This window comes from Acomys minous, assembly GCF_964271855.1.
Source record: "Acomys minous genome assembly, chromosome: 3".
NCBI classification, from domain to species: domain Eukaryota; kingdom Metazoa; phylum Chordata; class Mammalia; order Rodentia; family Muridae; genus Acomys; species Acomys minous.
The window spans coordinates 18,864,079-18,883,800 of record NC_140485.1 but is presented as its reverse complement, the minus strand read 5'-3'; the positions used below and the strand labels follow the sequence as shown (position 1 = coordinate 18,883,800).

The 19,722-nt window shown below is 45.6% G+C and overlaps 1 protein-coding gene across 1 annotated transcript in view; it reads left to right on the top strand.

Moving 5' to 3' along the window:
* Window positions 1-641: 641 nt before the first annotated feature.
* Window positions 642-19,722, top strand: part of TMC2 (transmembrane channel like 2) — a gene marked incomplete at its 5' end in the record, with an annotated part of 53,942 nt that continues 34,861 nt past the window's right edge. Inside the window, 4 exons of the mRNA XM_084774529.1 lie at window positions 642-651; window positions 834-1,146; window positions 7,279-7,431; window positions 13,308-13,398. Coding sequence (XP_084630655.1) covers window positions 642-651; window positions 834-1,146; window positions 7,279-7,431; window positions 13,308-13,398 — 567 coding nt within the window. The remainder of the gene's footprint in view (window positions 652-833; window positions 1,147-7,278; window positions 7,432-13,307; window positions 13,399-19,722) is intronic.

Genomic DNA, 19,722 nt, shown 5'->3' with positions numbered 1-19,722 from the left:
GCGGTTAATTTAGAAGTAAGGCCTAATAAATATTTATTATTAGGCTAATATTATTATGGTAGTATTTCCTAACCTGCTAGCAATCAATGAAAACACAGACACCGGATGCATTTTAGAATGAGCCTTTGCCTGGGGCAAGACAGATATTACCTCCTACGCTGTCCTCTAATAACTCCCAGTCTCCATCCCATTCCGTCTGCTTCTAATAATTTCTATTTGTGCTACCTCCCATCCAGAATCCCAAAATACTTGCTAACGTTCTCCACTCTTTCCAGGCGGAACTTCAGAGCTCCTTCTCCGGGCCCACGCGGCTCTATTCCTATCCCACGGCAATTCTCCTCCCATCTCTCCTAGCTCCCAAGATCCTCTCTCCCCAAAGCGCCTCCGAACCTTCCCTCCGCCCCTTCCTCTGCCTCACCCAGGTGTATTTTATTCAGCCAACCAGGGAGGCAAGGTTCAGGGCAGTAACTAGATCTTTCCAGCCGGCAATTAGCCTGAGAATGCATCAGACCAACCTCCAACAAGCATGAGCTAATGTCAATCAGACATGAGAAAGCCAGTCTGTCCAGTTTCATCTTCTTGGCTTCTCTTCTCCTAACATAGGACTGGACACCTCTACATCAGGGTGGGTCTCCAGGGATATGACGGAAGGTCAGAGAGGGACCATCTGTGGTGTCTCAATGTTCTTTGAGGACATCGTTTTTCTGAACTCAACAGAGCTAGCAGGCTCTGGGAAGCATGTTGGATTTTTGTTGCCCAACCCCCACAAGGGGGAGCTGCTCACATGGGCTGAGTCTTGTGGAGCCACCATTGTCCGTTTTCTGCTCTTGCAGGTAACAAGTGGGGAAGAAAATCCTCAAGGAAACAAACTTCCATAGCTGCATGTCCCCAAGACAGGCACTGCACCCAGGCTAGTCGGAAGGCGCCTGCTAAAGGTAGCCCGAGGCCAGGCTCTTCCCGGAAGAAGCAGATCGAACATGGAAGTTATCACAGGGGACCCCGGGGACCGAAACCACGCAAGATGGAGAGGCCTTCCCAGGGGCAGAAGAGGGACCGGAGGACTTCCCTCAAGGAGCAGAAAACACCTCGAAGGAAGGAAAAGGAGACTCTGAGGAAGGAGACTGGCAAGCAGCCGAGAAAGCCCAGGTGCGTTGTGGCTCTGATTGGGACTCTCCCTGTCTGCTCGGCTACCCACTTCCTGGCCCTGGCAAGGGTAAGGTTTTCACCTGTGGGGGAAAAGAAGCTACTGCTCTTGCTCCTGCGTTCCCAAACCATCACAGGTAGACCAGCCCCACGACACTGGTTTTGTTGTTGTTGTTGTTGTTTGTTTTTACAGCATCTCATTTTGCAAGTGATACTCTGTGTGTTGCGAGGTGGCCCAGACGCAGAGTGGAGATAAAATCTCAAGGTTCCCGACTTTCAGCTAGTGACTCCAGACTAATTAATGGCACTAGACTTGGAAGTCATACAGGGATCGCGCGCACTTTCCCTATGTGTATATACCCCCCCCCTTCCTTTTCTTTTGTTTTGTTTTTCGAGACAGGGTTTCTCTGGACTCACTTTGTAGACCAGGCTGGCCTCCAACTCACAGTGATCCACCTGCCTCTGCCTCCCCAGTGCTGGGATTAAAGGCCTGTGCCACCACACTCAGCTACCCCTCTCTTTTTAAAAATTTGGCCGTCTAGAACTTCAAGAGTTCTGCCAGTCTGAGGCCATGGACATTTGGGTAATCGACTTGGAGCCCTTTGTCCCACTAGCAAATGGGCAGCAGCTGTGTATACAGTAGTAGACAGGCAACTTATGGAACCGTCAGCTTCGGTTTCCTTCCATTTTGTGGCTACCAATTTTGATGGCTACTCTTTGGCACTCGTTAGAGATAGTCTATGATTTCCTCTCTTCTAGCGTTATTTGAAGAATCCCTCTTGATTGTGGGTGAGAGAAGCGTTTGAAGCAGGTGTGAGAAGCAGGGGTCTGGCAAACACTTGAGGTTCCTTCCGGTTTCCAGCATGCTTTCTTTGTTCAAACTGTTGACAGACTTAGTTAGGGCCAGACCCTGAACCCTGGCATATTCAGTAAGAGGAAAGAGAAAGGAGATTTACTAAGTGTGACCACGTTGGGCTGAGGAACAAAGAAGTCCAGTAGTCACACTCCAAGTCTGTCTTGGCCCTGACATGAAGTTTAGGCTCAGAGAAAAGGCAGGAGGTGTGTATACTGGGCAGCCCTGGTCGGGGTATGGTCCTGCCCATCATCATTTTGGGTCCCATCTCTCCTGCAAGGTGGCCTGACAAGCTACGAGAACCGTGTGAAATCTCTTCCTCTTCTTCCTCTGCCTGGCACCAGGTTCACCCATTTTCTTCTCCCAGCATGAGATTCCTTGGAAATTCTAATTCCCAGGGTCCATTGTTCTAATAATCTCCTAACCAAAGGGAGAGGCACGCAAGTGTTTCTTTGGAATGTCTTCACTCCAGGCTGGAGAGATGGCTTAGTGGTTAAGAGCACATGCTGCTTGCTCTTCCAGAGGACCCAAGTCCAGCTCCCAGCACCGACATTGGGCAGTTAACTCCCGGTCCAGGGGATCCAGAGCTCTCTCCTGGCCTCCTCAGGCATTGTACTCAGATGCACACAGCACATATTGACACACTTTTGTTTGTGCTCAGAGGCTGTACTTACTGCACAGTATTAACAGGCCTCAACTCTCAAGTGCTGGGACTATAATCAAATGCCACCCATGCCCAGCTTTTTCTTTTGGTTGTTTATTTGTTGTGCCCAGGACTGAACCCAGGTCCTTCTGTATTCTAAGCATATGCCTTACCATTAAGCCCCACCTCCAGCTGTTTGAATACATTGCCCATTACCCTCAGGTATCTCATGTTTTAGAACAAACACATACCCTAAATGACACATACAATATAAGGAGTTACCAACAAGGACCCAACGGTGCCGGCTTTAGTTGACTGCCATGACAGGGATAGAAAGATAAAAAAGACTCAGATCTGGTTCCCCAGATGCTGATTGTCTAGTAGGAAAGATGAGACTCAATTAAGACAAGACAGAAAGCAATGTGCACACAAGACAAGATAAGATAGTGTTGTACTGCTGCAGCCCTGGGGCATCACGTTTCCTCTACAGAGAAGGTGAGCATTTCAGTAAGTATCTGGAGAAGGAACAGCATTTAAACAAAGACAACTCCCTCCAACGAGGGAAACCATCATACAAAGACTCAAAGACAGCTATCACTGGGAATGTGTGTAGGGTATGACCAAAGGTAGCTATGCTAGGCTTTCCAGGTCCAATAGTATGCTACGATTCCTTTGTTTCCAGGAGTTAAGAAGCTCACACTCATTCACAGAGCTTTCTGTAAACTTGTCTCTGAAAGCTGAATTAGTCCTGATGACTCTCCTTATGAGCCTCGTTAAGGTTATCCAGACATAATGTCTTAGTAGTCTACTGCTATGAGGGGACACTATGACCAAGGGCACTCTTATAAAAGAAAGCATTTAATTGAGAGCTTGATTACAGCTTCAGAGGGTCAGTCCATGGTCACCATGGCAAGAAGCAGACAGGCGTTGCTCTAGGGCAGGAGCTGAGAGACAGAGAAAGAGAGTGGCAATGGGCCTGGCTTAGACTTTTGAAACCTCAAAGCCCACCACAGTGACACACCTCCCCCAACAAGGCCACACCTCCTAATCCTTCTAAAACACTTCCACCGATTGAGAACCAAGCATTCTAACGTACGAGGCCACATTCGTCCAAACCACCGGGCGTAGACTCTCTTCTCACCTACCCTGTCAGCTACTGTATCACTTTGTCACTGAGGCCATACTGGGCACACACAATAATTTGGATCCTATAACAGCTGATCAGGTAGTATTACCAGGGCATGGGGAGAGGCATAGCATGGGGACTTGACAGAAGTCCTCTGTAGTTGTTAGTATCGCCAACACAATAACCATTAGGCAACAAGCACTCGACAGGTGAGCAGGGAGACTGACGAAATGAGTTTCCAATTTATTAATGTAGCATCATTTAAAATTGACATGAATGCAACCGAGTTAACATAGGAGTTAGTGGATTTATTGAACTTGGACAGACAGATATGGTTTTGAAACTGACCTGAATTGACTTTGGAATCAAAGTATTTTGTTAATGATAAAAACATCGAAGAAAAACCATCATATACCACTTGACTTGGAGGAAACTTTTTAAAGTGCGTCTAAAGCAATTTGCATATGTGAATCTACTTTTCCAACTATAATTAAACTTTCCCCGTTTTGTGAGCCTGTGAGCTGATCTTTGCAGCCATAGAAGTCTCTGCTGTGTCAGAGGGCAATTCCTGTTTTTTGTGTCAATTCACGGTCTGGTCTTATCTGTAACCTGAACTGCAGCCTGGCTCTGAGTTGGAGTGAGACACGCATCCTCAACCTAGGATACACTGCCCTGGACCCCTCTTTGAGAGGGACATCTTTGAGTTCCCATGACACACCCTGACACACCCTGACACACCCTGACTGCCATCTGGGCTCATGAATTGCCACTAGCTGTTCTGATTCAAAGTTCAGTCTCATATGACCTGGTGCACAGAGATTTCATTGGTCATTCTCCATGTCACGTTACACTCAAAGAAGGTTTCTAACAAACTATTGATACAGGAGAAGTTGAGGTTCCCCTTGAGGTTCTGGGCCTCATTAATAAAAGAATTTAAGAATGGACTCAAATGGAAATTCAAGGACAATTTTATTAAGGTTTGAAATAACCCTAGGGCAGGCCAGCTGTAAACTACAGCCGCTGCCCAGAGAGCAGAGGAAGAAAGGGGAAAGCCATGCCATTTGAGATGGTACGGAAGCCAAGTATATGATAAATAAGACATCACATGGTATGGAGGGGAGCTTTAGAGAAAGCATAAGGAAACCCAAAATGGGTAAGCCCAAAGTGCTAAGGAAAGCGTGCTTGGAAAAGACGAAGAAGAAAAGAAGTTATGCTTTTCCAGATAACTCAAAGAAGCAAACCAGCTTATAAGCTACGTGACTGTAGCCTTGTAAACTACTACACTGGGGACCTGGATAGGGGAGGGGAAGGGAGGGGAGGGCAAGGGAAGGGAGGGGAAGAGAAGGGAGGGGGAGGGGAAGGGAGGGGAGGGGAAGGGAAGGGAGGGGAAGGGAAGGGAGGGGAGGGGAAGGGAAGGGAGGGGGAGGGGAAGGGAGGGGAGGGGAGGACCATCTCTTATCTAAGGACTAATTATTCTGCCCATGTTCTCAGCTTGGCTTCCTATGGGCGGTCCCTGGGTCAAGGGATTGACTCTGCCCAGCTGAAATGTTAAGTCTCCATCCAGGTCAGGGATCTATTCTCTTGACCAGGAGTTGTTGCTGGTTTCACTTAATGGACTTTTATGATTAAAAGGATCAAAGAAAATGGGTGAGTTTTAAAAATCCGTGAGATGGAAACACTTATTGTATGAGTTTGAATACTTGGGCATCCAGGAGGAGTATTACTTGGGGACAATTTACCCTTGTTAGACCATAACACCTAATTTCTTCCTGCTCAGTGTAGGGTTGAGCTCTAAATTCTGAGTGGTGCAGCAACCTTCAACCTCAGCACTCTCACTACTTGAGGACTACTGCCTCTTAAACATGAGACTAATATCTATGGTCACATTTCAGCATTTTCAACAGGAGCTTTTAAAATAAAAAAAGGGGGGGCTATGCTGTTCTTATTTATCAACAATTTGGGGATAATAAAGGGCTTTCTCAGACTTTAAATTTGTTTTGTTTTGGTTTGGTTTGGTTTAGTTTTAATTTGGTTTTTAAGGGGGGGGGGGAGAGGGTGTCTCTGTGTAACAGCCCTGGCTGTCCCCGAACTCACTCTGTAGACCAGACTGGCCTCGAACTCACAGATATCCACCTGTCTCTGCCTCCTGAATGCTGAGATTAAAGGCGTGGGCCACCACCACCCAGCCCAGACTTTAAATTTGTAATAAAAAGCATTTTAAATAAAGTTTTTGAGATTTAAAAAAAGTATTAGTGTGCGTGTGTCTTAGTTAAGGTTTTTATTGCTGCCGTGACCAGAAGGCAAGTTGGGGAAGAAAAGGTTTTTTGGCTTACACTGCCTTATCACTGTCAGTCATCAAAGGAAGCCAGGGCAGGAACTAAAACCAGGGCAGGAGTCATGGAAGGGTGCTGCTCACTAGCTTGCTCTCCATGGCTTGCTCAGCTTGCTTTCCTATAGAACTCAGGACCACCAGCCCAGGTGTCTTACTTAGGGGTTCGTTGCTGTGAAGAGATGCCATGACCACGGCAAGTCCTATAAAGGAGAACATTAATTTGGGGCTGGCTTACAGTTTCAGAGCTTTAGTCCATTATCGGTATAGCGGGAAGCGTGGCAGTGTGCAGGCAGACATGGTGCTGGACAAGGAGCTGAGAATTCTACATCTTGATCTGCAGGCAACAGGGAGACCTCAAAGCCTGCCCTCACCGTGGCACATTTCCTCCAGCAAGACCACACCTACTCCAACAAGACCACACCTCCTAATAGTGCCACTCCCTATGAACCTATGGGAACCACTTTTACTCAAACCACCACACCATGCATGGTACCAATGACAGTGGGTTGGGTCCTTCATCATCAATCACTAATTAGGAAAAAATGCCTTTTAGGCTTGCCTACAACCCATCTTCTGGCGGCATTTTCTTAGCTGGGGATTCTTCCTCAAAGATGAGACTAGCTTGTGTCAAGTTGACATAAAACTACCCATCACAGTGTATGTGAATTTGAAGTGTATCTGAAGGTCATAGGACAACTTTGTGGAGTTGATTCTCTCTCCTTTTGCCATTATGTGGGCTCCAGAGAGCAAACTCAAGTCTTCAGGCTCATCAGCTTGAATGGCAAGTGCTCTGTCCAGTAAGCCATCTTGTCAGCCCTGAAATCCTTACAAGGAAGGAAGGAAGCAAGCAAGCAAGGAAGGAAAGAAGGAAGTAACAAATGAATGAACAAACAAAGAAAAAGTTCAAATTACAAGTGGCTCACCTTTTATTTCTGTTGGACACCACTGTGCTGGAGAGTGGATGGATGGAGAAATCAAGTTCGAGAAGGCAACCTAGTCATACCTTAGGCTACAGGACACAGTTTTGGCCACCTCTAGCCAGCAGTGGTAGCCACTGCCAGTTTCTGGCGGGGATGTCAACCCTGTGAGTGTCAAGGGCTCAGCCCATCTTTTCTGTGAATTCCTCCCCTGTCCAGAGTCTTTCTAACTCTTGTCTGCATCTGCCATGGCCCTGCCTCTAGGTCCACTTCCTTGGCCTCCAGTGTCTCTACTGGAGAGTCCCTGGCTGAGGAGGAGCTGGCTCAGATCCTGGAGCAGGTGGAAGAGAAGAAGAAGCTCATCGCCACCATGCGGAACAAGCCCTGGCCCATGGCAAAGAAGCTGAGGGAGCTCAGGTGAGCGGGCTACGTGCAAGCGATGGCGCTCATAACACAGAAGGTTCACCTCCCGCAGTGAAGGGGCATGCCTTCCTCTTCTTGGCCCCAGTGGGAGTAGACAGGAAATGAGATTTGCCCTTCCAGCCTCCTCACTGTAAGCATGGCACAGCTAGATACACGAGAGCCTGATGGTCTTTAACATTTGCCAGCATCAATCTGTACCCAGGCCTCCAATTGCTTTATAGTCATCTCTTCTGTACCCTACCTCATCTGCTGGTTCTGTTCCTCTGTCACGACCCAACACAGAAATGCATTCTCCAGGAAGCTGTCTGAGATGTCCCTTCTCAGCCTGCTTTAGGCTTTCCTGCCCCCTTTTTTTCTTTTCTTATAATTTATTCAGATTACACCAGGATTGTTATCCTCTCACTTGTATCCCCCCCACCCCCACCCCTTTTGCCCTATTCCCCTCTCCTAGACCTCTGACAGAAGGGGACCTCCTCCCCCACCATATGACCAAAGCATATCAAGTCTCATTGGGTAACCTGCTTCCCGTTCCTCCGTGTGCTGCCAGGCCTCCCCACCAGGGGGAAGTGATCAAATTGGGGTCACCAGCCTCTGACAAGAACTCTAATGGCTTGTACAGCAAGTGCAAAGGTCTGTTAGCTTGTCTCTCAGGCAAGGGCACACTGGGAACGATGCTCTGTTAGTGCAGGTTTGAACCGTGATACCACTCCCTACTTGTGCCATTTGACCCTTATTTACAATTCAACATTTCCCTTGAGTTGAATACAAAAGGCTGATACACTATTTTATTATTCCTTTTTAAAAAATATTTATTTATTTATTTATTATGTATACAGTGCTCCACTTGTATGTACAACTGAGGGCATCAGATCACATTATAGATGGGTGTGAGCCACCATGTGGTTACTGGGAATTGAACTCAGGACCTCTGGAAGAGCAGTCAGTGCTCTTAACCTCTGAGCCATCTCTCCAGCCCCTATTTTATTATTCTTGATTGTCTGAAGCAGTTTTGAGCTTAAGTCCTTCCTACCATTACCTTTCCTACCCCAAATCTGGCCTCCATTTTCAACCACAGCGACTCACTTCTCCCTGTAAATCTCATTTTTCTTTGACTCCCCTCAAACACAAATTTTCTCATGCTCAGATTAAACTCCTATTATTATAGAGAGAGATGCAGGAGTCATGTCTTGACATTATTATTTCAAAAAACAAAACAAAACAAAGCAAGGATTCTGGCCACCTTAACATGGTATGGATCCTGACAATGGTTCTAACAAGTGAAGCTGACTTTGTTGCAGGACAAATCACCACAGTGTCCCTTGTGGCCGTGGAAAGCAGCTCCCAGCAGTTTCCTGGACCTGCAGTGCTGACCACCAGAACTTCCTGTCGTGATAGAAATCTCTTAAATCCGTTTTTTCAGATGCACCAGTCACTAGCCACAAGTGGCTCTTGAGCACTAGATAGCCACCTAGTGTGACTAACTGCACTCTTGTTTTGTTTTGTTTTTTTTTTTTAACATATTTGACTTTATGTTCAGCATAGTGATAACAACAGTTGTGTAGTTGAAAACTGCTGAGAGAAAATACTAAAAGGTTCTTGCTACCAAAAAGCTGAGGATTTAGTATCTTAATTATCTTGATGTAACTGTCAATGTCTGCTATAAATATATACATTTGCCAGTTTAAAACAGTGTGGGCGGGGGGGGGGGGCTGACTTCTTCCAAAAGTTCTCTCTCCTTGGGTTCCAGGCTGGGTTTTTCCTCCTGCACCCATGTCATTGTCACAGAACCTCAGACTCATGTGCAACCCAGACACAACTGTTATTAACAGTGGGAAGAGCATCATCTGGACACTTAGGAAATGAAGCCTCCAAGTGGCCGGGCATTCAGGGTCCATGTTACTGTCAAGGTTGGCAGTGACTATGCCTCCTTCACTTCCACGTCTCTGCGTCAAAGAGTCAAACTCCTTCCTTCCTTTTGCCCTTCTTCCTGCCTCCAGGATGCTTGACTCAGGCCTCAGGTTCCCCAGCCTCTAAGTGTCCATCAGGCAGGCCTCTGCCTAAAGACCTTTGCTTTCTTCCGGTTCATCTCACTAAAACCAGACATATGCTGGTAATTAGTAACTCCGGAGATCTTACACTCAACTGTCTCATCCCAAGATGTCAATATTTAAGTGGTTCCCTCTCTTTCCACACTAGAGGAGACTTGTTCCCACTTCCTGTCCACCAGTCAGGTCTCCCCTCCTTCAAACATCTTGAGCCATCCTCCTCCAGGGACACCCCTCCTTTTTCTTCCTTCAGTGGTGCGACTGTACCCAGGAGCTGGCTTCGGGGGGGGGCAGGATGATAAGGAGCTGCTGGGGCGTGATGGCGTTAGCACTCAGTTCTGACAGACTCTGTCCCAGGCACAAGGCAAAGTTCTGACTGAGCATATCCGGGTCTCATGAAGAAATTGCCGAAACCCCTGAAGAGGGGCTTCATAGTTGCTGTGGTGTAGTAGGGTACCTGTTTTTCCTTCCATTCTCAAGCTCCCAGAATAATGACTCATAAGACTCAAAATATATTTACAAATACCTAGGCCATATAGCTAGGCTCTTCTCTGACTAGCTCATAACTTAAGCTATTTATACTAATCTAGATTCTGCCATGTGGCTGCTTACCTCTGCTCAGGTACCGTGAGTCTTTCCTCCTCACATCTTTGGGCACAAATCTCTTACACCTGGCTCTATCCCAGAATCCCTTCTGCCTGTGGATGTCCCACCTTCTATTTTACCCTTTCCTACAGGCCATAGGGGTTTTTTGTTTGTTTGTTTTGTAATTGACAAGTGTTGCATTCATACAATACACACTATAGTCTCCTGCTCCTTGGTGTGGTCAGTCTAAGAAATAAGAGAACACACAGTACAAAACTCTGAAGTGGGGCTTTGTTTTCAGTCAACGGTTTCAAGGCCCACCCCATATTGAGTTCCATCTGTCTCTTCAGCTGGCCCGTTGAGACACTGGGTATTTATTTCTGAACAGCCACCTCTTCAGTCATCTGGAGATGCCTCCAGGGGCTCTGCTAAGCATGTTGACACTCACAGATAGCTGCCAAAGCTGACAGGGAGGCCCGGCACTCCTACACCAAGACACTGGGTAGTTTTCCAGAATGCTCCGTGGGAGCACTGATGTGTGATGAATCTTACCTGATTAAATCCCATACACACAGTGAGACTTGGCCAAGGGTCCCTCTGAAGGGAAGTCCCTGCTACCCCTTTCTGCATTCAGGCTGTATGTTCTTGCTTACAGAGCTGTTCCCAATCACTATTTGCTGAATATTCCTTAGACACTAGACCATATTGTGAGTGCAGTAAGTATAGCAATCCTACTTTCTCAAAACAACCCTATGATGCAGGTACTATTATATTGCTCAATGTACTGATGAGGAAACCTGGTTACAGAACCACCAAGTAATCTGCCCAATGTTTCACAGCAAGTTAAGTGATCCAGTCTGGATTTGAACTCAGAAACTCTGGCTCTAGAGCTTATACTGTTAAGTACTTCTCCAGAATTACCAGACATTGTAGGATGCACCCCCTCACCTGCTGTATGACTCTTCTGGCAGTGAAGTCTCTATCTTAGTTACTTGTCTATTGCTGTGATATGAGACTGTGCATGACCAAGGCAATTTATAAAAGAACGGTAATTTAAGGCTCATGGCTTTAGAGGGTTAGAGTTCGTGATAGCAGAGCTGAGGTAGCAAGCAGCAGGTGTCCTGTCCAGCACAGCAGCTGAGTGCTCACATCTTGAACTACAAACAGGAGGCAGAAAGCACAGGTAGGGATGGAGTGATTCTTCTGAAAAACGCAAAGCCCATCCCCACCTGACCCACTGACACACCTCCTCCAACAAGGCCACGCCTTCTAATCCTTCCCAAATCATTCCATCAAGTGGAGCCTAGGTATTCAAACATGAGCCTGTGGGGGCCATCCTCATTCAAACCTCCACAGCCTCCAACTTCAGCTAGCATCCCTAGAGACTACATCCTCTTTTTTTTTTTTTTAGAAGCAATGCTATGTTCCTCAGCCTCTGACACACTCATGAGACTAGCTGACACAATCAGAGTGGCTAGAGACTATCTAAGAAGGATGGCAAGATACAAACATCAATGACAACCAAACAGAACAAACCTGAGTTTTTGCCCCTGCCCCATCCAAGTGTTTTTGTTTTGTTTTGTTTTGTTTTGTTTTGTTTTGTTTTGTTTTACTGGCTCCTTAGTCACTCACACTGGCCTCCTTCTCCTAGCCTTTCAACTTCACATTCCTCATTTATAAAGTGGAGGAAATACATACCTCATGGGATTGTTCCACAAATTCAAAATAATATCAAGTGCCCTAGACAGAATTAATAAGCAGTAGTTGTTAATATTAAAGCTTAAACACCTTGTCTGCCAGTTTCTATGCTGAGTCCTGAAAGATGAGGTTGGAGAATAAAGACAAATCAGAGAAGCACACAGACACCACTAACAATGCTATAAGGTAGGGGGTGTTATTAACATAAGAATGTCCAGTGCCCCTGAGTTGAGGATGTTACTTTCATCATAGTCAGGTGGTTCCTGAACTGGATCTGAGAGCATCGCATGAGAGTAGAATGCTTGCCTGCCATGAAGAAGGCCCTAGGATGAAGTCTCAGCAAGTGTTGGGGGGCTAGCTATAGAAGCAACTACTTAAGGGAAAAATCTTATTCTGACTCACGGTTTCAGAGGCATCAGTGTATCGTGGTAAAAAAAAAAAAAAGGCAGAGCAGAGTTCTTGATGGTAGGAGCCATATTGAATCACAGCAGGAAACAGAGAGAGCAAGATGGAACCAGGGACTAGACATAACACTCAAAGCCTGACCCTCCATACCTACTTCAACCAACCAGGCTCCGTCTCCTAAAGACTCGTAGGGGTCATTTCAGCTTCAAATCACAACAGTCCCACTATAATTAAAACTCTATGGCGTGGTAGGATGTCCCCAGTGATAGCCGCTTGCCACACAAGCCTGACGCCCTAGGCTAGAGCCCCACGATTCACAGCAGATGGAGAGAATTGACTCCCAAGACTTGTCCTCTGACCTCCACAAATGCACAGGGGCACACATAAGCCCATGTACACACACACATCCTCAATAAAATAAATAAATTAAGACAAAGAGTTATGATGCTTTTAGTCTGACTTTACCCTCTGACTCTATTTTTTCTATCTGTCTGTCTGTCTGTCTGTCTGTCTACCTATCTGTCTATCTATCTCTCATCTATTTATTATTTTTGGTTTTGTTGAGACAGGCTCTCTTTCTATGTAGCCCTGACTAGCCTGGAACTCACAGATATTTGCCTTTCTCTACCTCCCTAGTGGGATTAAAAACTCATGCTGCCATGCCCTGTGAACACCTCTTTCCCACCCCCCCACCCCCGGTGGAGGGGGAGGTTCAAGACAGAGTTTCTCTGTGTAACCCTGGCTGTCCTGGAACTCATTCTGTAGACCAGGCTGGCCTTGAATTCACAGAAATCCCCTGCCTCTGCCTCCCAAATGTTGGGATTCAAGGTGTGCACCACCACCACCCCTCCGGACTTCCCAGTTTTAACAATGTTAATCTCCATTATTCCTGTCATGTAATTTTTATTCACATATGTAACACCAAGGGACAAATTCTTGGAGAGCAATGACGAAATCCTGTCTATCCACATCTAATGTAAGCCTGGCATTGGTGGCATTAGGGAAAGTTGGCAAAATGGCCTAATTCATAAAATCGATATCCAACTAAGGGTATAAACATGTAAGGCTTTTAGCCGTTAGATTTCTGGTTTAATTCCTGTGTTTCCTCGCCCCTTGTTTTTTTTTCTCCCTGACCAGGGAAGCCCAAGCATTCGTGGAGAAGTACGAAGGAGCCTTGGGGAAAGGGAAGGGCAAACACCTCTATGCCTACAGGATGATGATGGCTAAGGTATGTGTGAGCCTCAGACAGCAAACTGTGGGAGAGCCTGCCCAGCATGAAGACATGGGGACCACCACAGACACCTGCCAGCTTGCACGGGGACCACCACAGACACCTGCCAGCGTGACCACTGGTGTCAGGTCTGAATGTGAGATTCACTAGAGCATTCTGAGTCCCCCAGGGATGGAAACCAATTAGTCCATGCTTACTTGTGGGGCTTCAACGTGTATGAGATTTGTTTCTGCCTCAGTAAATACACTCACAGAATGAGTGGTATTTAAAAAAAAAAAATCACCGGTACTGAAAATAGAAAGCTGGCTGGGCGTGGCTCACACCTTTAATCCCAGCACTCAGGAGGGAGAGGCAGGCAGATCAGTGTGAGTTCAAGGCCAGCTTGGTCTACAAAGCAAGTCCAGGATAGGCAAGGCTACACAGAGAAACCCTGTCTAGAAGAAGAAGAAAAAACAACAACAACACTGGTATTTGTTTTGTTTTCTAGCACTCAAATCAAGGCATTTTGATTTGGTGGAAATGCAGCCAGGCTGTTGTGTCATCAGGCTTATGTGAATTATAAATGCCCCCATAAGGGGTGGGCAGCTCTGCTTTATTGAGCTGTGGTAGGACCTGCTTTAAGGAGCTGGGGTTTTACGTGGGTCTTATTGAAGCATCCTTTCTTTTTTTAAGTTAATACCTCTGACTTAAAAGCTGTGGTTCTGTATTCATTTAGTCCTTTAAGTGACTCTCAACCTTTCCCTTGGACTTTCACAAGCCAGGCCTCTCTCAACACACTTGTCTTCAAGGCTCCAGAAAACAGCTCACCAAGCTTTGAACACTCAATGGCTTTTCTAGCCCAAAGTTCCAAAGTCCTTCCACAATCCTCACCAAAATGACATGGTCTGCTCTGTCACAGCAACACTCCATGATCCTAGTAACAAATTCTGTCCTAGTTACGGTTACTACTGCTGTGATGAAACACCATGAAAGGGTTTGTTTGGCTTACCTATCCCACGTCACAGTCCACTGAGGGATGCTAAGGCAAGAACTCAAAGTGAGTGGGAACCTGAGGGCAGGAGCTGATACAGGGGCCATGGAGGAGTGTGAGGCTTGCTCTTTGTGGCTTCCTCAACCTGCTTTCTATAGCACCCAGGACTAGCCCAGGGGTGCCACGCCCCCAATGGGTTGGGCCCTCCCACATGAATCACTAATTTTAGAAAATGTCCTACAGGCTTTGCCTATAGCTCAGTTTTATAGAAGTGTTATCTCAATTCTAATATTCCCTCCTTGCAGAAGACTATAATTTAAGTCAAGCTGACATAAAACTAGCCAGGATAAAGATTTCTAGCAACAGAGTACATGGAACCTGAAATGGCCACCTCCTGTAGACAGGCAAGACTTCCAGTAGAGGGATGGGAAAAACCAACACACAAAACCTTTGACCCAAAATTTATCCTGCCTGTAAGAGGTGCAGGGATAAAGATGGAGCAGAAATTGAGGGAATGGCCAGCCAATGACTGGCCCAGCTCGAGACCCATCCCACGGGAGAGAGCTAATCCCTTACACTATTAGTGTTACCCACTATGCTTGTAGACAGGAACCTAACATAACTCCTCTGAGAGGTTTCACCCAGAAGTTGATGGAAACAGATGCATAGATGGAAACAGATGGAAACAGAGACCCAACACCAAACATTAGATAGAGCTCAGGGAATCTTGTGGAAGAGGGAGACAGAGGATGGAATGAGCCAGAGAGGTCAAGGAAACTGCAAGAAACCTACAGAGTCAACTAACCTGGGCCCATAGGGGCTCACAGAATCTGCATCACCAACCAGAAAGCATCCACAGGACGTATCTAGACGCCCTACACATACATAGTAGATGTTCAGCTTGGTTCTCATGTGGGTCCCCTGGAGCAGGGATGTCTCTGACTCTGTTGCCTGTCTTTGGATCCCTTCCCTCTAACTGGGCTGTCTCAATAGGAGAGTTACCTAGTCCTACTGCAACTTAATGTGCTGAGGTGGGTTGATATCCACAGGAGGCCTCTCTTCTCTGAAGAAGAGGCAGAAAGGGAAGTTGAGGGGAAAGGAGGGACTAGGAGGAGAGGAGGGAGGAAAGACTGACATCAGGATGTAAAGTAAATAAATCAATAAATGAAATAAAATGGGGGGGGGACCTAGCCAGCACATCAGGAGAAAGCACACCTAAATGTGGTGTACCATTCCTACCTGGAAATGCAGGTTCATGGTTCTCCAGAAGTTTCTATTGGCAATGCTTAAATAAGTCTCTATGTCTGCTTATCAATTTAATGAGAGTAATTTCAGTGTTTCACACAAAGTTTATGAATGTTGTCAGCCTGAAGCAAACCTTCTCACAATCAAAAACTATCCTGTAGTTATAATTAAAGAAGGTTTTTGTTTTATTGTATTAAACGCCTTTTCCCTTTCTGCTATGAAACCTTCCTTTCATTGCTGGGACAACCATCAGTCACAGTATAGCTTATTTTTACCTTCATAAACACATGAGATTTTATGGCATCTTATTTATGTCCTTGCGAGGAGTTTTCTTAAGATTGGTCTGAATTTTAAATCATTTGTACCTTTATTTATTTATTTATTTATGTTTGTGGGGGGTTTTGGGGGTGCACCACAATGTACCTACAAAGGTCAGAGGACAACTTGAAAGAGCTGATTCTTCCTTCTACCATGAGTGTCTTTGAGAATGGAACTGAGTTCATCAGGCTTTGTGACAGGCACCTTTGCCCCGAGCCTGCATATTGACCTCAAACCTGAATTTTTGTATGTAATGTGTGCATCTATATACATGCATGTTATCTGTCTGTATATGTGTGTGTGTACATATACTTGTGTGTGTACATATATTTGTATGTGTATATATATTTCTATGTGTACGTGTACACCTCAATGCCCAGCTTTCTTCTCTGCCTCTGCCTGGCTCCAAGGCATTTTCAGTACAAGATGTCTTGAGGGACCATCGGGTGGTTGCCAAGGAACTCAGCAGGAGGCTGTAACTCCAGGAGCTAAGTTTATAAGACTGTTATATAAGACCAGATGTTGTATTATTAATTTGCAAGAGAAATAATTACTGATACAAGAACCAGGGAACATGAAATCCAGATCAGCAGTCTTGGTGTTGGTCTGGTTTTTTATGTTTGGTTGATTTAGTTATATGGGAAATTAAAGCCAAAATACACAGCCCAGATGAGCATGGAGAGTCCTGTGTAGGCAGCTTTGCACAGATGGCAAAAACTCTGAGGGTTGCTTAGCACAGAATCAGAAGGTGGGTGAAGGCAGAGAGCTACAGCAGCCTGGATCTGTCATCGACTGTCCCCACATTCTTCCAGACAAAGCAATCCTACCAAGCAGGACATGGCTTATGGACCCCTCTTTGCAAACATCTCTGTTTTCTGTCAGTTGGCATATTGTCAAACCCTGATCCTTTCACATCTGTCTTTTACTGGCTTCACAAGGAAGCATGACATTTCACACACACATACACACACACACACACACACACACACACACACAAAACTTTTACAAAAGAATCCATCCAAGCTTGGGCCAGAGAGACGGCTCAGCCACTGAGAGCACTTGCTGCTGTTACAGAGGACCCAGATTCAGTTTCAGCACCCACAGCAGATGACTCACAACCCTCTGGGGATCTGATGCCCTCTTCTGGCCTCTGTAGACACAGCATGCATGTGTTATACATCCATGCAAACAAAACGCATACCACACACACACACACAAAAAAGTAATTTTTTATTTTATTTTAAAGACTATGATCTTGGCATCTGCATCACACAACTTCTGAGCTTACAATTCTTTGTGACAGATTTTGGTTTCGTGTTTGTTTGTTTGAGATGATGTTGCAAGTAGCCCAGCCTGGCTTTGAACTGCATTCCTCCTGCTTCTAATTCTAGAATGCTGAGATTTCGGGTATGAACCTAAGTATTTCAGTTTATTTTCCTGTTGCTATAGTAAAACACTCTGAGGAAAGCATCTTAAGGCACGAGGGAATTACTTTGCAGCTGGATGCAGTGCAGCGTGGCAGGGAAGCCTAGTGGTGGGAACTTGAAACAGCTAGTCACCTTATATCCTTTATCACAAATCCGAATAAACACGTGGAGAGGCTTGGCTGTAAAGCCTGAAGGCCTGACGTCAGGGACCCACTTCCTAAGGGTTCCATAACCTCCCCTCACACTACCTGAGGACCACGTGTTTCAAACAGGCAAACCTTTGGGCAACAGTCACATTCAAACAGCTATACTAGGCAAGAATTTACAGACTGAACCACATCACTGGCCCCTGCAGTTTTGTCCTTGCTCTTTTTGTTTTAGAGGTTTTGTTTTTATTGTTTTATTTTTGTTTTAAGTTTTTCATTGTATGTTTTCATTGCACATGTTATTGTTATATAGGTGCATTTTGTGGAAATATATATTGTACATTGAATGCATGTCGTCTTCCCTGCCCCTTCCTCAATCCTATCCTGTCCCATTAATCTTTGTCAATTTCACTTCTATTTTCATATATATATATATATATATATATATAAACATACACACCAATGTACATATATATACATGATTTTACATATCTATATAAAAATCCAGCAGTCACACAGGAGAGAGGCACCATACCTGTCTTTCTGAAACTGGCCTGCCTCACTTAGTATATTATCACCAAACTCTGTTAATTGTGGCCAAACAGACTTCCATTGTACATAAACTACACTTTCTTTGTTTGTTCCTCTGTTCTTGGACATTTAGCCTGGTTCCATGACTTTACTGTTGTGAACAGAGCTGCAATAAACCTTGATGTCCAAGTATCTCTAATGAAATATTAACTTGGAATCTGCTGAGTAAAATACTCAGGAGTGATTAGTAGATTTATTTTTGAGAAACCTTTATATGGGTTTTCATAGTACCAGGATTAGCTTATATTCAAGACTTGTACAAGGTGTCCCCTTGGCTTCCATCCTCACCAGCATTTGCTGTCCCTTGTTTTCTTAATGACCACCAGACTGACTGAGGTGACATGAAACCACAATATAGTGTTAATTTGCATTTCTCTGATGCTTAGCGCAAGAGGTTGGATGTTTTCTCACATGCTTCTTTGGTTGTTCATTTGTGTATCATCCTTTGAAAATTCTCCTTTCATTTCACTAGCCTTTTGGAGGAGGCAAAGTCTCTCTATGTGGTCCCCCCAGAACTTGGTACATAGAACAGAGAGGCCTCAGACTCACAGAGATCTCCCCGCCTCTGCCCGGCAGGTACTGGAATTAAAGGCACGCGCCACCACGCGCACCCAGCCAGCTCCTGCTTCTGCTGCGCTGCTTGATTTCTTGCTGTTCGCTGGCTGTTCTAGTGGTTGTTTCTGTCAGATGTGTAACTGGCAAAGACCCTCTCCCGCTCCATGGGGTCTCTGGCCTTGCGGACTTGGTCCACTGGCCATGAAGATGGCTTCCAGGAGGGTCGTTGGCACTGTCTCCCCAGTAGCAGGAGTTCTATCTAGCCGGAAGCCCTGACCTATGGCTGCATCCTGATGGGCTCGCCCCACTTCTCTCCACAACGTCAGCATTCCCAGCCCGACCCTGAGGCCTCCGATCCGTCGGGCATGGATTTTTGTACAGGGCAAGAGAACAGATAGTCTCACTCTTCCGCATGTGGATTCTAGCTTTTTCTATTTGTTGAAAGAGGCTGTCTTTCTATAGTTTAGGCACCTTTGTCACAAATCACATGGCTGCAGTCACGTTAGGTTTGTGTCGGTGTCCTCTCTCTGTTCATCATAGAGGTATGTCTCTTCTTTAGTTAGCTATGTTTCTAAATACTTAATTTTTTCGGCATTAGTTTGAATGGGGTATTTTTCCTAATTTCTCCAAGAGTATATCATTGATATATGAAGGTCACTGTTCTGTATATTGATTTGGTGCACTGCAACTTTTTGGGTTTTTGTTTTGTTTTTTCGAGGCAGGGTTTCTCTGTGTAGCCTTGGCTGTCCTGCACTCACTTTGCAGACCAGGCTGGCCTCGAACTCACAACAATCCACCTGCCTCTGCCTCCCAAGTGCTGGGAATAAAAGCATGTGCCACCACTGCCCAGCTTGGACTCATTTTGGAAACCAGACTGGCCTGCAACTCACAGAAATCCACCTGTCTCTGCCTCCCTGAGTGCTGGGATTACAGGAGCATGCACCACCACACCTGGCTATGCAGGTGTTCTTTCAATCTATATTTTATTAATTTCTTCATTAATCTTTATTATTTCTTGCAGTCTACTTTAGGATTGTCTGCTTGGTTTTGAGAGTCTTTGGAAAGCATC